The sequence below is a fragment of the Schistocerca cancellata genome, chromosome 2, assembly GCF_023864275.1.
Source record: "Schistocerca cancellata isolate TAMUIC-IGC-003103 chromosome 2, iqSchCanc2.1, whole genome shotgun sequence".
Taxonomy (NCBI): domain Eukaryota; kingdom Metazoa; phylum Arthropoda; class Insecta; order Orthoptera; family Acrididae; genus Schistocerca; species Schistocerca cancellata.
The window spans coordinates 293,227,983-293,250,548 of record NC_064627.1 but is presented as its reverse complement, the minus strand read 5'-3'; the positions used below and the strand labels follow the sequence as shown (position 1 = coordinate 293,250,548).

The 22,566-nt window shown below is 41.6% G+C and overlaps 1 protein-coding gene across 1 annotated transcript in view; it reads left to right on the top strand.

The window, feature by feature from the left end:
- The first annotated feature begins 1,023 nt into the window (after nucleotides 1–1,023).
- LOC126145196 (trypsin-1-like) overlaps nucleotides 1,024–22,566 on the top strand; it is a 45,488-nt gene continuing 23,945 nt past the window's right edge. Inside the window, exons 1-2 of the mRNA XM_049915539.1 lie at nucleotides 1,024–1,149; nucleotides 4,903–5,001. Of these exons, the coding sequence (XP_049771496.1) occupies nucleotides 1,101–1,149; nucleotides 4,903–5,001 (148 nt within the window). The 5' untranslated portion in view covers nucleotides 1,024–1,100. The remainder of the gene's footprint in view (nucleotides 1,150–4,902; nucleotides 5,002–22,566) is intronic.

Genomic DNA, 22,566 nt, shown 5'->3' with positions numbered 1-22,566 from the left:
ACCCAACGTGCTCTAGAAGGTGTAAGTCAACTAGCCTGGCCAGCAAGATCTCCGGATCTGTCCCCCATTGAGCATGTTTGGGACTGGATGAAGCGTCGTCGCACGCGGTCTGCACGTCCAGCACGAACGCTGGTCCAACTGAGGCGCCAGGTGGAAATGGCATGGCAAGCCGTTCCACAGGACTACATCCAGCATCTCTACGATCGTCTCCATGGGAGAATAGCAGCCTGCATTGCTGCGATAGGTGGATATACACTGTACTAGTGCCGACATTGTGCATGCTCTGTTGCCTGTATCTATGTGCCTGTGGTTCTGTCAGTGTGATCATGTGATGTATCTGACCCCAGGAATGTGTCAATAAAGTTTCCCCTTCCTGGGACAATGAATTCACGGTGTTCTTATTTCAATTTCCAGGAGTGTATTAATGTATTATTGCTTAAGTACATGAAAACGGAGCTACAAAAATCCAATTGAGTCATATTGTTTTTACTTTGATGTGTGTTATAGGTACTCCAAAACTTGAGACTTAGGGGGGATTTAGTTCCATGAAATACATTTTGGCCAGTTTGCTCAATAATTTTGCTGCTAAAACTCGAGGTGTCACAAATTTTGTCGCCTTTCAGTCTTACTAGCTCTTGGCACATCAGACTGCTTTTTTGGAATTGTGTCAAGGTTTTCGTTTATCCATTACATTATGAGAGTCCAGCACATTAGATAAACAAACTGTACAAATAGTAAAATCAGCATTCTTTGCCTCTTTGTGACTGTAATATGTAGCTTTTTGGCTCCTGGACATTGGTATTACCGAGCGTGATCAAATGGGCGTTCCTGCCGCGTTTTTATGAAATTAAATTATACCGCTGCTTCACTACAACAAGTGCGGTTATTTACTGTGAATGCCGTAGATGATCATCGTTCGTTATCCAGAAATCAAGATCTCCGTTACGTGTTCTATTAGATGAAGTAGCAAAGATAACAACAAGCGGTAATCATTTCAGATAATCATTATATAAACAAGGTCAGCCGCTCACAAGTTATTGTGGTTGAGGCGTATATATTAACCGTAGCAGGCTGCGCAGACCACAGCACGTCTACTCGAGATGCTCAGGCGGACATTCCTCGTTTTGACCCTCGTTGCCTGTGTGCTGGGTGAGTACTCGTCGAGGAACGGCAAACTGTATCGACACTAACTGTTTCTTTATTATGTCGAGCACTAGCTGCGCTGATCTTTCGTGACAACTTGAAATGAACTGGTTAATCTGGTACAGAGTATTGAAAGTTGCATCTTGCGAGTAGTGTTCTCATGATGGAGTTGTACGAGCATTTTTCTGACAGTTACTTACCGTGCAGTTTGACACTAATTTCTACCATCACAGGTCTTTTCATTCTATCCTACGATACTGGTATCGTGCCTCATGAGAGAGCATCTGCACAGGTTGGGTGGCGACGCGCAGTGTGCGATTTGTGCTTTTACCAGTGGGGGGATGTCTTAGGGGGTTAGTGTAATTACATATGTTACTAGCTTGGACCGTGGCGTTACCCATGGTTAAACAGTTATTTATAAATAGATGTTAATGCCGAAACTCACTATTCACGCGTATGCACTATCAGAAAAGCCATCCCTTGTTATATCTTTAAAAGTACACTATAGGTAAAGCTTATTTACAAAATCATCTACGTACAGGTATACGACGGGAATTCAAAATGTAAAGGCACATTTGTGAAAAGCTGCACTTATTTTGATGATAGAAAACTGAAACACGCGTTATTTTTCTACGTAACCTCCCTGGACTTCAATGCAGTTTCCCTGACGTTTTACTAGTTTTTTTTTTTTAATTTAATCAGAAAATACTTTTTTCGGTTGCATCTGTAACCAATTTTGCACCGCAGCAATGACGTCTTCATCACTTTCAAATCTTCTTCCCTGTAGTGCTTCCGTTAAGGGTCCAAACATGTGAAAATCCACTGTATGGTGGATGTTCCAGCACCTCGAATCTCAACTCCTTTATTGCGTCGGCTGTCCGTTTGGCAGAATGTGGGCGAGCGTTATCTTGCTGCAGGATGACTCCTCTTCACAGTTTTCCACGACGTTTGGATCTGATTGCAGGTTTTAGTTTCGTACGCAACACATCACATCCACCATACAATACAGACCTGGCTCTAAAGCGTCGTTTACGCTGGGGCGATGTCTTGCAACATTGTGGCATGCTACGGAAATGTGGCGTGCGTCGTCTTGTAGCATGCGTATGTTGCATGCGGCACGTTAATTTATACCAAAGCAACAGAATTTGTGCCACACGTGTGTCGGTCTTGCAGTATAAAGGATGATAAAGTATCGCAGCGGCGGCCTACTTGGTACTTGCACATGCAGCTAACAACGGAAATGAAAACCAAAGGAAAAGAAAACGATGTTGGAAGGGTATTTAAAGAAAGTCCACGAAATAATATCCTAGGAACTAGAGGCAGACGATGGTGCGTTATTTAGTAATGTGTGCTTTCGTCCCAGGCGCGTTAGTCCGCGCCATACCGTTACCAAAAGGTGGCCTAACGGTAGATGTTCGCACAGGTACCGGGCCGTTCACCACGTGCCCTTAGCGCTAGGATTTCACCCGGAACAAGTCCCGCCCATTCACCCCCCTCCTCGCCTCTCCATAGTGTAAGGCCCTCCCCTAAACAGCCGCCAGTTCCCAGTTCTGCAAACTGGAAGCTACAACAAAGTTGTTATCGTCACAGTCCAACACACGTTACACTGTGATGAAATTCAGTAATGATAAGAAATTTAAGTTGTTCTGGATGGTAATATAACATGAATTTGCATTATTAAAGAAATAAAAATATTTATAGAGAATTGATAGCATCGCCAGCAATAGAAAACAAAAAAAATAACGTGATGTTATTTAAGGGCAATAAGGACAAATTTTCATTAACTAATTCACTTATTAATAATACGTTTATTTGAGGGTAACAGCAGAGCAAACATACAATGCGAAAACAATGGTCTTGAATATGTTATGTAGATAGTAAAGCCACAGATGCAGTCGACTAACTCTGTTGTCTAAAATCAACGTTATATAGAAATAAGTGAAAGTCGTTTTGTTTATGTAGGCCCTCATAGTAACTCACGAAAATTAAAGAATGTAAGAATGCCATAAAGTAGAAATGCCTAATGAAGGCAGCACGATATTTCCTTATATGACATATTTCGTTGGTATTTGCATGGGTAATGGGTGAATTTTAACTTGTAAATTCTTCCAATGCCATACCTGCGCATTATAAACGAGGTTACAAAGAATTGTGGCTGTTTCTGTGTGATTAATGTACTATATGCTGTTGCAAACGTCTCAGGCAAATAATCTGTCGTTATTCTTTGTCCTGTCTATTTTTCACCAAAAGATTCATTAATTTTCTAAATTTCATTCAAACCATTTTTAAAAAAATAATAATGACGATGTGTATGTTTGTCACAGAACAGTTATGTAGGAAATAAATGCTGCAGTGTTTCACGGCTGTAAAACGTTCTTCATGCTGTGCTAGCTCTTCTTCCACCCCTAAAACTTTACAGCAAAACAATTCAGTGAATAACACGCGAAAACAGCGTGGATCGATCTAGCAGGAACAAAGTAATTTTGATGCCCTCTGGAATTATAGTGAACACTGACGCCTGTTTCGCGTATACTGTCTGAGTTCTGAAACTCACAGTGTCAAGTATACCGTGGTTCGTATTTCTCCGAACAAATTATTATTTGAGGGTAGGTTTATCCTGTTTTAGCCTTGGGTGCTTTTTCTCACACAGAAGTATGTTTCTTCATAGGCTATTGATCTGAATACTGAGTTCTCGTATTTAAAGAATTCAGTGCTAAATTGTTTTCTCTTATAAGGTTTTCAGAAATTACTGCAACCAGTCGCCTTTTATGTAGATGTATCTACATCTACATAAAAGGCGACTGGTTGCAGTAATTTCTGAAAACCTTTTCACACCACAGTCGCAGTGTTCCACATCCACAATGGATAAAAGTCCTGTTTTCTCTTATGTTTGCTGTGGAAGTACCTGGCACAGCTGAGGCCAACTGTGCACGTTTTTTGTAACGTGTCTTTTAACTATCTGGCGAAATTTAAGAGCTGGCAAGATATTAATTTAACATTCACTCCGAGCGAGTGCAGCCGAACGCGGTAAACCACGTGGGTCAACTGAAACGATGCCCAGGCGCCGAACAAAGACCGGGAAAACCGGGGGTCAGTGGGCGGGACTTGTTCCGGGTGAAATCCTGGCGCTAACGATTCCTCCGTTCACCACCCTGTGTCAGGGCCCGGGGTGGGAATTCCAGCCCCCAGCTCACCCAACTCTGCGGTACGACTGCTGCGGTATGACTGCCACACTACTTCCCTCGCAAGCTCGCAAGTAAACGGATGACGCACCTTAGACGAAAGCAACAATGACAACATGAGAATGATGATTTAGTTCTAAATGTTTTGAAATGCTTAACTACTACATAACACTATTTCAAAATTAATTAGCAAGCATATTAATAGTATTAATAGTAAGACTGTATTAAAAACTTTCAGTGTTTGGCTCCACAAATTTAAATTATAAGTAAAGTTTTACTCCAGTGCGTGGAAAATAAACATCCCAGGTTGGGATGCATAAACTAAAACCAGAGGAGGGGATGGTCTGATGCAGAGGGGGGGGGGGGAAATCCCCCCCATCCCCCCCACTTCCAAATCGCACACTGGCGACGCGAGAAATGAACGGCGAACTCATCTGTTTTCTTGATTTTTTAAAATGGGTATGGATAGTTAGGTTATGAGAACACTGCTTGCGATAGGAGGTTTCCAGTCCATACTTCCAATTTATGACAAATACTCCGCCATGGTTGGCTGAACGTCTGGATGTTTCTTGTACAGGTTCGGCACTGCCAGTGCGTCGACTACCGCACACCGGACCAGCTCGGCGTTTGGCACTGTCCAGGGGACGCATCGTCGGGGGACATGACGCCACCAGAGGTAAGGCTCCATCTCTTAAGATCAGTAACCCATCCGGTCAAGGTAACGGTGTACCTGTCAGGTGAGGTCCATGTAGACCGTTCTGTGTGAGCACCTTCTAACATGCTAAACGATGTCTGGATTTAAAAAAATTGAATCAGTAGAATTTGACTTATTGGTTAGCAGGCAGTATGCCAGTTTAATTGATTAAATGTCCGCCCCCGGTAAGTGAGTTGTCAGCGCGACAGACCGTCAATCCTAAGGGCCCGGCCGGCGCGGTAGCTCAGCGTGTTCGGTCAGCGGGTTAGCTGCCCTCTGTAATAAAAAAACTGAGTTACTCGATCAACAACGAACTTAAAAAACGGATGTCTTACGATGCCCGCACCGAGCAGATACAACGATCAGAAGCGAACAAAATGAGATTAAAAAAAAAAAAAGTGGTCAGCGCGACAGACTGTCAATCCTAAGGGCCCGGGTTCGATTCCCGGCTGGGTCGGAGATTTTCTCCGCTCAGGGACTGAGTGTTGTATTGTCCTACTCATCATCGTTTCATCCCCACCGCCGTGCAAGTCGCCTAAGTGGCGTCAAATCGAAAGACTTGCACCAGGCGAGCGGTCTACCCGACGGGAGGCCCTCGTCACACGCCATTTTTATTTTAATTGAATGAATCCTAATTCCAAATATGTTCATTATTTCAACTAAATGCAATTTTACATATACACTGATGGAAAAAAATCACAACACGAAGAAGGAGTTGCATGACATAAACGAAAGTTGATACGCGTGTTCCTACATCTGAAAGATGACTTTTGTTTGAATTTCGCGGCCAGTTGCATATGAACATCAGCTTTGTTTTAAATACACGCTGTGAAGGTCATTAACGTTAGTTGCCTTTGAGGTTGGGCGTGGTGAGATGATGTTAGTCAAGTATGCCTTTAAGGCGACAAAGACGCCATTACCAACAGCTCACTCAGTTCGGACGAGGTCGTGTAGTAGGGCTACGAAAAGCTGTATGTTCCTTCAGCGGTACTTCAGGAAAACTTGGGAGGTATGTAGCCGTTTTTCATGACTGCTGGTAGCATTGGTCACGAGAATGTAGGGTCGCAGGAATATTGGACTTAAGACAGCCGCTTGGCACTACAGAGAGGGAAGACCATCGTGTTTGGCTCATGGCTCTGGTGCATCGTACTGCATCTGCAACACCAATTTAAGCAGTAGATTGCACCACAGCGACACAACGAACTGCTACAAATCAGTTACTTCAAGGATAGCTCCGAGCCGGACGCCCTGTAACGTGTGTTCCGCTGACTCCAAACCACCGCCATTTGCGACTTCAGTGGCGTCAAGCGAGAGCTCATTGGTGGTCGGGGAAGAGGTCTGCTATGTTTTACGATGAAAGCAGGTTCTGCCGCGGTGACAGTGATGACCATGTGATGATTAGGAGGAGAACAGGTGAGCGCCGGCAATAAAATCGTCTGCGACCTAGACCCACTGAACCTACACTTGGAATTATGGCATGGGGTTCGAATTCGTATGACAGCAGGAGCTGTCTCGTGGTTATCCCATGCACCCTGGCTGCAAATCTGTACGTCATTGTGGTGAGTCGAACTGTTGTGCTGCTATTCATGAACAGCATTCCAGGGATTTTTTACAACCCGATAACGCTCGCTCACATACCACTGCTGTAACCCAACGTGCTCTACAGTGTGTCGACTTGTTGCCTTGGCTTGCTCGATCACCAGATCTGTCTCCAATCGAGCACATATGGGACATCACCGGACGATAATTGTGGTGTTATCCACAAAGGGCATTAATCGTCTGTGTATCGACCACCAGGCGCAGCAGGCATGGAACTCCATCTCTCAAACTGACATCCAGCACCTATACAACACAATGCATGCACATTTGCATGCTTACATTCAATATTCTAGCGGTTGCACCTGTTAGCAATGTACCATCGTTTCACACTTGCAATGGCTTATATCGCGCTTATATTGACCTGTGGTCTTGCAATGTTAATCGTTTAAATATGTTACCTAAACAAATGTATTCCAGAAATTTCATTACTTTCCATTAATTTTTTTTTTGTATTGCGGCTTTTTCCGTTATAAACGTACTGTGTATTTTATTAGCCCAATTGATAATTTTTACGTAGATATCTGAACCTAACTCCTACAGTAATACAATATCATTCTCGACTTTTTATTTGAGATCGGCAAAAGACACGATAATTAGTGTCCCCTGCAATTTATAGTTATGACAGTTTAGAAGAATTACATTCGTCTCCCCTAACAGTCTTTCCAAAAGCTGGATAGAAAGATAAAAAAATAGTGATTGCTTAACACTCTGAACTTTGCCATCCAAAACAGATGACACATGCCTTGTCTAAATGTGGGTAATCCTCTCCAGTGTGAACTTTGTCCACTCACCCCAGAGCTTCAGCACAAGCAGTGCGTGCTAGTGCATGCCCTCTATGGGAGAAAGAACGATGCCAAAAGATTTTAAACTCGTCTGTTGTTAGGCACTTCTGTATTCACGTGTAAATCGATAAGTACTTGTCTTTCTCAAAGCCGGCCGTGGTGGCCGAGCAGTTCTAGGCGCTTCAGTCTGGAACCGCACGACCGCTACGGTCGCAGGTTCGAATCCTGCCTCGGGCATGGATGTGTGTGATGCCCTTTGGTTAGTTACTTTTAAGTAGTTCTAAGTTCTAGGGGACTGACGACCTCAGATGTTAAGTCCCATAGTGCTCAGAGCCATTTGAACCATTTCTTTCTCAAAGAACCTATACTCACTTATCTGTTTGCTAGGGTAGCTTATCACTGGGTGGAAACTGTAAGGCATGTCTTAGCAAGTTGACTAAACTTTGAGGTGAGCCAGCCAATACTAAGACTTGGCGACAGGGTCGGTTTGCTGGCTCGGATGGTTAGTGGAGAATAGGGCTCTCTAGTCTACTCCGTACTTCCGCCTGGTGCCGTGAGGTTCTGCTGATCTATTACAGCATAGACACCTTGTTTTGTGGTAGTGAAGTGATGAATTTGAAGCCCCTTCATTCTGAATTTTAGTGAGATTGCTGCCGGCTGACTTGCTTGCACTGCACTGATGCACTGTTTCAGCGTCCTGCGTTGTATACAACCCGCACTATAGAATTCGGAACATGTCATTTTGATTAAAACCACCCACATATTTATCCCACCGCGAGACAACACGGCCATTGCGGGCAGGACCAGATATTGCCAAGACTGTTACGAGTACGCTGCAGAAGTAACGTTGGGAATCCCTTACACATTCTTCATACAGTCTCGTTCTCTCCCCATGTCATTTCCACATTTTTGGTGCTCTTAAGAAAGACATTAGTGGCCGTCGTTTTGCTTTGGACGAAGAGGTGCAACCATGCTACCCTAGAAAACCGCAAACGTTTTTCCATGGAGGCACTGACCGCTTCGTCTCACAGTGGGAGAAGTGTGTTAACAGTTATGGCAACTACTTTCGAAACAGTAAACAATTCACTCACTTTTTTTCATCCGACTCGTTTTCATTTGTGCTTTACGGAATATAATATTAGTTTGCGTGAAATACTTAGAAGTCGTATTTAACTTGGGCAGCGTTAGGTCTTTGTTCGATTACACCACTTTCTTAGAACACGTGGTGATCAATATCGAATTTTTATTCAGCCATCTGAGATTTTCCACTCATCAGATAACATTATGAACGTTAATAATAATAAAGAGGACGATTTTCTTTGTCTTTTGTACATGGATGGTCATCTGAAGACACGTAGTCCATTACATGACATTAATATGTGAAACGTGAGATTTTGTATTTAATATTTGAATAATAGATTAAGCATCCGTCAATTTGGGATTCTCAAGAACTTATTTTTCTCTCTTCCGTTCTTTAACCCATATCTCCACACGTGATCATACTAGGACAGCGTTCTCGAACGCAGCCCTTACTACGCTCGCTTTAACTGTATTTAAAGCCGAGAAAGAATGAAGTGTCTTCAGCAGTGACAAAATCTTTATTTTAAACGAAATTTTCAGCTCGCCGATTCGTGCTTGTTTGGGACTTATACACAGTGTTTGAAGAGAAGGAGGCTTTAAAATTCTGCTATATTATTGGTTCAAAGCTTTCCAGTTTATTAGGCATTGTAGGATACCGAGTTCAAAACTATTTGCTTCACACGAATTACACCTACGAGGTGTAATTCAAACACACATATGTCTGGAGGAAAGTTAATGGACTTTCCTCCCGCCAGCAGCTGAAAGGTGCTACGCCATGGCTGGACCGTCAGATTCTCCGACTGTTCTTTATTTTCCCTAATTTCCAGCTACTCATCCAAGTAACGCTTTTGCGTAATCCTACAAGGGAGTTTGCAGTAACTAGGGTGACTTTAAAATGAGTTACTGTAATGCATGCACAGGACACATTGTATCTCCAAAATCAGTGCCTGATTTTATTCATGCTCTGGATACCAGCACATTATCATCTACGAGTTGTGTGAGAAAAGTAATGAGACTGATTTTTTATCTACCTAAGTTTTTATTATTTCAAAAAACAATATTGTCCCTTTCGGCAGCTATGCACCGGTGGAGTCTTGGTAGCATCGCTAAAAGGCTTCAACTGGTAGGGTCTTTAACATGTCGATAACATTCTTTTGAATATTCTCCAGAGCCCGAAGATGACGTCCTTTTGAGATATTTGTCAATTTCGGGAAAAGAAAAAAGACACAAGGACTCAGATCAGGTGAATAGAGGGCCTGTGGAACGACAGGAATACCTTTTGAGGTCAAAAATTCCGTGATGGAAGTAACCGTGTGACATGGGGCGTTGTCATGATGCAGCATCCAGTTGTCTGCAGCGTCCAGCCTCACTCGATTCATCCTTTTCCTGAGCTTTTCAAGCAGGGTGCGATTTCTGCTTTTACCAGTGGGGGGGATGTCTTAGGGGATTAGTAGAATTATATATGTTACTAGCTTGGACCATGGTGTTACGCATGGTTAAACAGCTATTTATAAATAGATGTTAATGCCGAAACTCACTATTCACGCGTATGCACTATCAGAAAAGCCATCCCTTGTTATATCTTTAAAAGTACATTATAGGTAAAGCTTATTTACAAAATCATCTACATACAGGTATACGAGAGGAATTCAAACAGTAGAGGCACATTTGTGAAAAGCTGTACTTATTCTGATGTTAGAAAACTGAAACTTATTAATAGTGAGACTTACTAAAAACTTTCAGTGTTCGGCTCCACAAATTTAAATTATATGTAAGGTTTTACTCCAGTGCGTGGGAAATAAACATCCCAGGTTGGGATGCATAAACTAAAGCCAGAGGATGGGATGGTATCATGCAGAGGGGGGGAAATCCCCCCCCCCTCCCTGCAAATCGCACACTGCTTTCAAGGGCTTCTTTGTAAATCTCTCGGTTGACAGTTTGTCCTGGAGAAACGAATTCTTTATGCACGATGCTCCTACTCTTAAAAACGCAAATCAACATTGTCTTGATCTTTGGTTTGCTCATTCGAGCTTTCTTCGGCCGAGGGCATGTCTCAGTGTGCCACTCCATACTTTCCCTCAGGGTGGTACTTAAAAATCCAGAACTCATCATCTGTGATCACACGACTGAACCATTTATGGTCATTGGTAGTTCTCTCAAGAAGATCAACGGACACGCTTCTTAGACTGATTTTCTGCTCAGTTGTGAGGTTTATCTGCACCTTTTTGGCGCAAACCTGTCGCATGTTCAAATATTCGGTCAAAGTCTGATGTACGGTGAAAATGTTTAATGGGTCACCCGTCATCCCTAGGGTTAAACGTCGGTGTGATGTCACAAGAGCGCGAACACGTTCGATGTTTTCGTCGGTTTTTGAAGTTGAAGGTCTCCCTGAGCGAGATTCATCTTCAATGTATTCTCGGCCTTCCAAAAATGATTTGTGCCAGCGAAAAACGTGCTCTTGATAAGGAGTACTCCCCACAGACGCGTTTCAACTTTTCGAAGGTCACTCGCTCGCAGTATTGTCAGCCTCATTACTTTTCTCACACTCCTCGAGTACCCCTACATTCACAGCTCATCATTCACTCAGTTGACTGATTCTGTATGCGAAGAAATTTATCGCTATCACTGCTGTGGAGGTTTACATTTGTAATTACTGCAACAGAGTGACAGGAGAGTGGAAGTGCTTGTCGATTAAGCGGGTTATTCCTAACAACTTTTATTAAAAGAAAAGCAGAACACAGTTAATCTCCGCTCCCCTCCCCCCCCCTCCTTTTATAAAACTGAATTTAACGGGAAGCAATCTCAATTCAACAGTGAGATGATGATTAGGTCCAATGGTCATCTTGCCAAATATTTTAAAATTTCAATATTGGTTGAGACAATCTGAATACAGTGATTAGACGCGACGGCCGTTTTACCAAAAAAACTAAAATTTTAAAATTTGTCGTTAACTAGGCAGGCACACCAGCCACAAAGAGATAAGAGGTATAATACCTAACACAGACAATCTGAATCCTCATAGGCTGAATTTTAGTTTGTACAATTCCAAACACAGAGGTTTGGGGGAAAAAAAAATGTGGTCTTCTTCAGATTCCTTGTGGTTTGCTGGCAAATGCTTCAGGAGCACTGCTGATGTGCCACGCAGTAGAACCCATAGAGTAAATATCTCTGGAGTGAGCATTGCGTTCTGCCCATGTTGTGAACATTAAACCAGGATTGTCACGTGTTTTCGGGACTTCGTTGTGCGTGTATGCTTTCCGCAGAGCTTGAAGTTTATAATATCAAGAGTTTTTGTTGTGCTTTCACCGTTTGTCGATAGTGTAATAGCGATGGTGAATTACTGTTCTTGCTACGGATACAAAGAAAAATATGTGAAAGGAGGGATAGTAATTTTTCATGGGTACCATGTTTAAAAATTTCGAGACGCATTATAATTAAGGCTTGATTCTGTAGACCTATTTTCTACGATTTTATGACTATATAATATATATTACGGCTCGTACAAAAGCTTACAAACAATCGCTTCCTCTCGTAAATTTGCTAGTGGAACAGGAAATGGAATGGTTAGTTGTTTCAGCAAATACTGTTCTCCACGCATTTATCAGTGACTTGTCGATTATGTATATAGATTTGAAAGACGGGAGACAGATAAATTCAATAGAGTGGGAGTCTGTAACTGTCTTCGTATAATATGTGTGTCCAACCCTTTTTGTTTACTATAAAGTTACAGTAGGAGATCATGTTAAGTGTGTCTAGGACATGTAGAAAGATTATGTGTGATTTATATTTTAGTTTCCGAAAGGATGAACGAGTAAAGATGTGGCTCCAGAAAATAGGAGGAGTAATTTTGTCCCCAGAAAATACTCCAAAGTATGTTCAAAACACTTTGCAGTGGAATGTTTAGACAGAGAAAAATTTGGACGCGTGTGGCTGAAGGTAGATGTTATACTAACTATTTTTAATTTTCCACAGCACCTGCTACCAATTTCTACATTCACCTTAAACAGATTTTCTGCACAAATAAAATAAAAAACACAATAGTGTAGCTAATCAAAGTACACATTCATCTTCTTTGGTGTATTTTGCCTTCAATTTTATTTTCTTCACAATTTGATTAAGAAGCGCAAAATATTAGCAAACATGTCCCCAAACTCTTTCATTTGTGTCACTTTCCACTTCCCTTAATGGTGTTATCCCATTGACTGTTACATGACCAACTGTATTTGCTTTACAGTACATTTATTTTCCGATCGCCTTTTTTCCCCCCTTCTTACTGTCTACTATTTATTTAATAAACTGGGAGCAAGTACGTAAAATGTGTTAAATAAACACTTCAAAGTATCACCAGTAAGAAAAATTGTGTTTTGGGGCGCAAAAACGAGAAAATAAATACGCAGAAATAATAGAAAAAAGGACGAATTAGCAGTGATATAATCGCTAATGTGTGGCAAATTCGGTGTTTTTCGGACACTTGCAAAAGTACTAGCGTACTGTCAAGTCGTTTTGCAAGACTAGCACTGCAAAAATGTACGTCAGGCTCTGTAATACTATACAGTGCCGTATCATACCGAAAACTACCAAAAATCGAGTGCATCTGAACTGTGACACCTATCGCAAAGAAGCAGAATGCAATATGACTTGCCCTTAAAAGTTACGTAGCTGGTTTATTCCCGGCATCAAATGGATACTGTTAAAATGTCTGCGCAACATATATAAATAATCCACGACACGTACTAAAAGAATCCGTCTGTACTAGGGATGTAGTGACATTCGAAATATACAGGGCGCTATACGGACAAACACACGACGTCCCGAGAACACGTGACCAGGCTGGCAATGTATGTTGACAACACAAAATCTGTTCTGCGCATGTTAATGCTCACTCCAGAGATATTTACTCTATGGTAGGACCATGGAGGTAAGAATAAGGGGAGATGGCGCTACGTATCCCAGCCGTACTATGTTTTGAAGCCATGGGGGCGTGGCTCGCTGCCATGACACTCTGACCAAAACATTGCCAGTGTGCTATAGCGCTGCGTGTATTACAGTCGCTAATTGCACCATATACGCATGTAACGTTATCAGATTGGTTGTTTCAAAGTTTTTGTTTAAAATAAAATCTCGTAAAGGCGAAATTCCGCGTTTCTTCTGATTAAAAATAGTTTTTAATGTAATATAACGAATAGCTAGTCCTCAATGTAAACGATACAATTTTGTTAATTCAGTAATAAACGTGAATCATAAACTAAATAATAGAAACTGAAAACTAAGTTAGCTATACCTCCCTCCAAAGCCCCATAAATACATCTTGTTTGTAATACGTACTGGAACATTTCAGTTACGTTACACTACTGGGAAACACTGTTCATTTCCACCAATATTTACTGAAATAGGGTACATAGAATGGCAAATCTACACAGTGTCCTGCTTAGGCCTATACTTTACGCCAGTTAATGTAGTGTTAGCTTTTAATTTGGTAGATGATGAAGACAAAGTGAGTTACTCAACACTTCGATTATCGACGATACGTACGTATTATACTGAAACGTGAACTTGAAAACTAAGAATTTAATTCTTTGAATTAACATACCTTTTGCAAATGTTTTGGGTGTGTAGGCAAAACTGATGGTACAGCATTTCCTCGGAGCCTTACTGTTGAAAGGGAAGTTCGGTCTATGTCCTCTTCTCGGAAATGCTGAGAACATATAGTGTTCCATTTAGACGCACGCCAATTCCTCCTCCTCACGGCATTCTGCCACAGAGCTTTCCGACTTTCATTTTTAGGAAATCTAAAATCATACAGGAGAAAAAGACGCTATAGTACAAGTACCGATGTAGCACACGTTCATTCACAATGAAGTTATAAAATCACACTTAACGAGACAACTTACACATGAAATGTTATTCCCTTCGATTTCGCATCACAATCAGAACGATTCGTACATCCGAACACCACACAAGTCACCATAATAGCGCAAAATCCTTCCAAAAGCGAGCGACAAGCCTATGCACACTAGCTTACAGCAGCAATGTTTTGGTCGGATTGAGATGGCTACCCTCGGCTTCACATAGCTTCGCAGCTGTGACGTCACGGCGTCTCCCTCTATTCTTACCTCCATGGGTAGGACCCCGCCATACTCGGTAAGATTTCCAAGTGTTAGCAGAGGTGAAGCCGTCGTTCTCTGCCAGCAGCGATCGTGGTGGGCCGCCAACACACGTTCTGCCCACGAATGCATCGCTGCGGCACGTTGCGCGGCCGTTGCTCGCCCTCTAGCGCCGAGATGGCAGAAAGGTGCTGTGCCCAGCACGGCACATGCAACGGTCCTTTCCCTATTCTCGTCTCTGCTGTACTGCCCTATTGACTACCGACTCTACCGTTAGCGTTTACTACATAATTTTCTAAAGAACAATTTTCTGATGAGATCAGTGTGCTGTTTAAACTGCAAATATCTCTAGTAAAGTTAACAAAGCGGTCGCCTTGTTAGTATTCATTTACACAGTCCACTATAGTATGTAGGATACAAAAATGACTCTGAGCACCATGGGACTTAACTGCTGAGGTTAACTAACCCAAGGACATCACACACATCCATGCCCGAGGCAGGATTCGAACCTGCGACCGTAGCGGTCGCGCGGTTCCAGGCTGTAGCGCCTAGAACCGCTCGGCCACCCCGGCCGGCGAAACATTGTTGTGATGCCTCGTGTAAGGAGGAGAAATGCGTATCATCACGTTTCCGACTTTGATAAAGGTCGGATTGTAGCCTATCGGATTGCGGTTTATCGCATCGCGACATCGCTGCTCGCGTTGGTCGAGATCCAATGATGTTAGCAGAATATGGAATCGGTGGGTTCAGGAGGGTAATACGGAACGCCTTGCTGGATCCCAACGGCCTCGTATCGCTAGCAGCCGAGATGACAGGCATCTTATCCGCATGGCTGTAACGGATCGTGCAACCACGTCTCGATCCCTGAGTCAACAGAAGGGGACGTTTGCAAGACAACAATCATCTGCACGAACAGTTCGACGACGTTTGCTGCAGCATGGACGCTCGGAGACCATGGCTGCGGTTACCCTTGACGCTGCATCACAGACAGGAGCGCCTGCGATGGTGTACTCAATGACGAACTTGGGTGCACGAATGGCAAAACGTCATTTATTCAGATGAATCCAGGTTCTGTTTACAGCATCATGATGGTCGCATCCGTGTTTGGCGACATCGCGGTGAAAGCAGATTGGAAGCGTGTATTCGTCATCGCCATACTCGCTTATCACCCAGCGTGATGGTATGGGGTGCCATTGGTTACACGTCGCGGTCGCCTGTTGTTCGCCTTGACGGCACTTTGAACAGCCGGCTGCAAAAGAAATGGCCCAGAAAAGTTTTGTTGTTTAGTTCCTCAATAACGACAATAATGAGATTTCATGTAAGAATACACGCAGTTGCTAACCAGATAATAAATGAAGAACTAGAGTGCGTCTTGATCATGACCTGTCTAACAAAGAGGCCATGCACTCTGCACAACGACCTTTGTAATTTCACACTAATATCACTTTCTATATGCTCATTAATTTCTTCTTAAAAGCTCTACTTTACTGGACAGTGTAGCAACAACATCTTACACAGGAACTGTTACCATAAGTTTTGCACCTAGAAACCTAAAAACTCTAGGCTTTCTAAATGTTGTTTTCAGCGACGAAGAAACTGGTGTAGGCATGCGTGTTCAAATACAGAGATATGTAAACGGCAGAATACGGCGCTGCGGTCGACAACCCTTATAAGGCAACAAATGCCTGGCGCAGTTGTTAGATCGGTTACTGCTGCTACGATGGCAGGTTATCAAGATTTAAATGAGTTTGAAGGTAGTATTGCAGTCGGCACACGAGCCAAGGGGCACAGAATCTCTGAGGTAGCGATGAAGTGGCGATTTTCCCGTACGATCATTTCCGAGTGTACCGTGAATATCAGGAATCCCGTAAAACATCAAATATACGACATCGCTGCTGCCGGGAAAAGATCGTGCAATAACGGGACCAAGGACGACTGAAGATAATCGTTCAACGTGACACAAGTGCAATCCTTCCGCAAATTGCTGCAGATTTCAATGCTGGGCCATCAACAAGTGTCAGCGCGCGAACCATTCAACGAAACATCATCGATGTGAACTTTGGGGGCCGAAGGCCCATTCGTGTACTCATGATAACTGTGCGACACAAAGCTTTACAACTCGCCTGGTCCCGTCAAAAGCGACATTTGACTGTTGATGACTGGAAACATGTTGCCTGGTCGGACGAGTCTCGTTTCAAATTGTATCGAGTGGATGGACGTGTACGGGTAAGGAGACAACCTCATGAATCCATGGACCCTGCATGTCAGCAGGAGACTGTTCAAACTGGTGGAGGCTATGTAATGGCGTGGGGCGTGTGCAGTTGGAGCGATATGGGACCCCTGTTACGTCTGGATACGACTCTGACAGGTGACACGTACGTAAGCATCACCTGCATCCATTCCTGTCCATTGCGCTTTCCGACGGACTTGGGCAGCTCCAGCAGGACAATGCGACACCCCACACGTCCAGAATTGCTACAGATTGACTCCAGGAACACTCGTCTGAATTTCAACACTTGCGCTGGCCACTTAACTCCCCAGACATACACATTATTGAGCATATCTGAGATGCGTTGTAACATGGTGTTCAGAAGAGATCTCCACCGCCCGCCTCACCCCGCGCGTCTACGGATTTATGGACAGCCTTGCAGTATTCACGGTATCAGTTCCCTCCAGCACTACTTCAGACAGTGGTTGACTCCGCACCACATCGTGTTGCGGCCCGTCTGCTTGGTCGCAGGGACTCAGCACGATATTAGACAAGTGCACCAGTTTCTTTGGCTCTTCAGTGTAGCTTTACTGTTTAAGTTCTTTAACAGAAACAGTACATTGTTGTACAAAACAATCATTAACTCAGAGGCTTAAGAGAAGCCTTACATGTACTAAACAAATTCAGTCGTGAGATCAGGAAACTAATCTTGCTTTAACAATTTCTAACATATTTAACTATCACTTCTTAACTGCAGCGAAACATGAGGACAGTAAGGCTCATTAAATATGGCCATTAATTTATTACAATGAGGTGACCACAACTTATTTGACCCAATTTGTATAGCTCCAGTCTCTATTAGTGAAGTTAAAAATCTATTCAAGGCCCTAAAAAATAAAAATATTACAGAGATTGTTTCTTATCTTCATCAACGATCTCCCATTATGTACAAAGCCTGAGAACAAATTTCCTGTTTTCGCCAATGACACTACAATTCTGCTTGAAAGCCTTACAACCAGTGAACTAGAAAATAGGTGTAATGGTGTACTCATAGACATCTTGCACTGATTTAAGTCGAACAGATGAACTCTAAATATTGAAAAAACTAAATATATGCAATTTCATGCTTTTTGACAAGAAAATGAAGTAATCCGTTTGAACTATGATAACCGAAATATATTACTTCCTGAATCTACAAAGTTCATAGGCATTGATTGCAAGTTAAATAGATCCGGGCATATTCTACACCTTCAAAAAAGGCTCAGTGCAGTGACTTATGCCCTAAATACAATTACCCCTGTCGGTGATATGAATGCTATCAAAGCTGCTTATTTTGGTTATTTTCACTCTATCATGTCATGTGGTATAATTTCTTGTGGTAATAAATCTTTAGCAAAAAACATCTTTATTGTACAAAAGACAGCAATTAGAGTCATGAGTGGTATTCATCCAAGATATTATTGCAGAAAGCTGTGCCAAAATTCCATATATTACAACCACTTCACAATACTTATTTTCTCTGATGGTTTTGGTCTGTAAAAACCATTCTCTCTTTACATATAATGGTGCATACCATGACCACTATACAAGGTCTTAAAACGGTTTACATAGGGATCTAAAACATCTAAGTCTTGCAGAAAAAGGTGTTCCCTATTTTGCCAAAAAAGTTTTCAATTTTCTTCCAGCTGATATTAAAGTCCACATTAATGACCCACCTCCATTTAAATATAAATTAAGAAAATATCTTATGGATAAGTCATTTTACTCTCTTGATGAATACATGAAGATTAACCAGAGATATTTTTGTAAACTAGTATTGTCATTTGTATTTATGTTTTGAGACTTTCAATTTCTAATGTGTTAGCCACTATTTGTCTTCCTGGTATATGATGGTCAATGTATAAATACACTTTTCTTTTTATACCTTAAGATATTCTCTGTAATGTACATTATTTTATTATACACTGTTTACTGTTTCTGTATGATAATGGAAACCTGACTTATTCCACATCCTTGTGATTCAACACAATATGGATCTGTGGAATTCAAAATAAATATTTACTGCAGTATCTGCTTACTTTACTTCATAGTGACTAGATATTAGCTACCTTGTTATTGGGTTATTTCTGCTGTTATGACTGCTAGATATAAACTATTCACAATATACATTTAAGTAGTGCTATAGTTGCATACATTGACTTTATGAAATTCTGATACTAAATATTGAGCTGGCAGAAATTTATGTTATTTTAGCAATGTTCTGAACAAACTGCAGTATGTTACTAAAGTTATTCATGAACTAAAATCATATCATGGAAACCTTGAATTAATTGGCATAATTATTCATTTATTGTCATGCCTGTTTCTCTCAAATGTAATAGATTTTTATCTGGCAAATCTAGAAACTGCTATTTGCCTGCCATTCAGTAATACCAGTTAACTGTGGGGTCAGAAATTAATGTAGTTTTACTCATTAAACGTCTCCGTAAACAATCTGTGCGATTCACATTACATTTTTATCGTCTGATGCACTATAGTCGACACAACTGGCTCTTTCTCCTTTATCCAAAATTTATATTTCATTGCTTAAATATTTCAGCAGATAATGATGCTAATTTTGCCAAGAAACCTTTACATACTTAATAGTGATTCTAACTAAGGTAGCTACTAAATAACAAAAAAATGTAAATTTTTACTTTATATTTTCCAAAGAACAATTATTATCAATACGAAATACACCTTTATAGATAAATAAAAGTTAAAGTTCTTGCCTTCGTTGCTGACATGGTGTTTGACTTTTCCTTTTTTCAGTGCTCATACACGCTAGATGTGAAAGCTACAAATGTTTTGCTCATTTCCCTCTCAATGTACCAGCTTTACCATTTACATTTCTCTTGAAGTATTCTTATGCAAATGTCCATTTGCAGCTGGCAGTTATTATTTATAGAGAAATGACGCTGATGCCATTTCCTTGCCCTCTTGTTGTGTAGTATTCCATGTGTACTAAAACACGCTATTACATAGCTACTCTTCATGCAACTTCTAGCACTAAAAGTCATTTCACAGTTAAAACAATTCCTTTTATCACTGTTCAGATACATACTGAGTCTCTCCATGCAGTTTTTAGCACTTGCAGACTGGGCTTACTGCACTGTTCTGTTTAAATCATGGACATACAGTGTAACGATGTAAATTCAACCACAACATATTAGATTAGCAACATATATATGTTCACCTTTCTTCTTGCTATGGTAGTGCCCACTTCTCATTTTTGACATCTCCACATCTTTGCTACGCTAATACAAACTGTACAACGCTATTATTACTACTAAGGTGGATTTATATAATTTCTTTGTATATCATATATATTTTGCTGTAGGAGGGTAAGTCAATTATTATATGCGAAGTAGTTATAAAATTTTATTGTAATCAAATAGGAGACTTACAAGAACATCATTTTTCGACATAGTCTCCTTGCGTTTCAATGCACTTGGTCCATCGTTGTACAAACTTTCTGATGCCCTCATAAAAGAAGGTTCTCAGTTGAGCTGCATGTCAAGAATGCACCGCTTCTTTCACTGCTTCGTCCGAGGCAAATCGATGGCCCCTTAATGCCTGTGGGCCAAATAAGTGACAATCAGAAGGGGCAAGATCGGGACAATAAGGAAGATGACCCAGTACTTCAAATTTGAGTTTCTGGAGCGTTTTAGCAGAGTGATCGGCAGTATGCGGACGGGCATTGTCGTGCAACAACACAACACCTTTTGACAGCAATCCTCGGCGTTTGCTTCGAATTGCAAGCTTTAGCCTGGCAGTAAGTATCTCACTGTAACGTACACTGTTTCTTGTTGTGCCCCTTTCTCTGTAATGTTCCAGTACTGGACCTTGTGAATAAAAAAACCGTAAGCATCAGTTTTGGGTCTTGAACGATTGGATCTTGAACTTTTTCTTGCATGGCGAATTTGGATGTTTTCATTCCATACTGAGCTGTTTACTCTCCTGCTCGTAATGATGGATCCCCAGTAATGATTCTCTCTAAGAAGTTGTCCCCTTCATTACCATAGTGATCCAAATGTTTTTTGCAGATGTCCAAGCGTGTTTGTTTATGTAACTATGTAAGTTGTTATGGGACCCATCTTGCACAAACATTATGAAACCCAAGTCTTTTGTGGATGATTTCATAGGCAGAACCATGACTAATTTGCAGAAAATGTGCCACTTCGTCAATATTTAATCGTCTACCTAAGAGAATCATTTCACATGAATGCTCAATGCTTAATTTGTGGTGGTAAAGGGTCGTTCGGCTCCTTGTAACACGTGTACACCCATTTCGAAATTTTTCAATCCATTCATAGACATTCCGTTGTGGCAAAACACTATTCCCGTAGTGTACCAAAAGTCTTCGATGATATGCCTTCCGAGCACAAAAAACGGATCACTGAATGTTGCTCTTCTTTGGTGCAAATAGACAGCAGAGAAGCCATGATTAACAGCATGGCAGCGATAACAAAACTAACCTAGCAGCTTGACAAATGCAAAGATTAACAACAAATAAACAAAGCATGTGTCATCAACATAAAACGACAGTACTGCCAAAATAAACAATAATATAACTAAATTGCGGATAATAATTGACTCACCCTCGTATACAGACACACACACACGTTTGGTAGATATATTTACAGCAATGCACACACAAAATTACAATTATTGTAACTTCATAAAACTACATAAAACATTTTTGAAGAAACTGCTGCCATAGTAGTTAAAAAAAAGTACAAAACTTTGTTGGCATCTAATGTAGGAAATTTTCATATTACCATTACACACAAATACAAGTAATTATCTTTGACTACTTCAGTTATACTGTCACATCAGTCTAAATTACACAAAAAGTACAGGGTTATTACAAATGATTGAAGCGATTTCACAGCTCTACAATAACTTTATTATTTGAGATATTTTCACAATGCTTTGCACACACATACAAAAACTCAAAAAGTTTTTTTAGGCATTCACAAATGTTCGATATGTGCCCCTTTAGTGATTCGGCAGACGTCAAGCCGATAATCAAATTCCTCCCACACTCGGCGCAGCATGTCCCCATCAATGAGTTCGAAAGAATCGTTGGTGCGAGCTCGCAGTTCTGGCACGTTTCTTGGTAGAGGAGGTTTAAACACTGAATCTTTCACATAACCCCACAGAAAGAAATCGCTTGGGGTTAAGTCGGGAGAGCGTGGAGGCCATGACATGAACTGCTGATCATGATCTCCACCACGACCGATCCATCGGTTTCCCAATCTCCTGTTTAAGAAATGCCGAACATCATGTTGGAAGTGCGGTGGAGCACCATCCTGTTGAAATATGAAGTCGGCGCTCTCGGTCTCCAGTTTTGGCATGAGCCAATTTTCCGCGGGCTACACGTGAAACTTGCCCGCACGCGTTCAACCGTTTCTTCACTCACTGCAGGCCGAGCTGTTGATTTCCCCTTACATTGGCATCCAGAAGCTTTAAACTGCGCATACCATCGCCGAATGGAGTTAGCAGTTGGTGCATCTTTGTTGAACTTCGTCCTGAAGCGTCGTTGCACTGTTATGACTGACTGATGTGAGTGCATTTCAAGCACGACATATGCTTACTCGGCTCCTGTCGCCATTTTGTCTCACTGCGTTCTCGAGCGCTCTAACGGCAGAAACCTGAAGTGCGGCTTCAGCCGAACAAAACTTTATGAGTTTTTCTACGAATGTGTAGTGTGTCGTGACCATATGTCAAT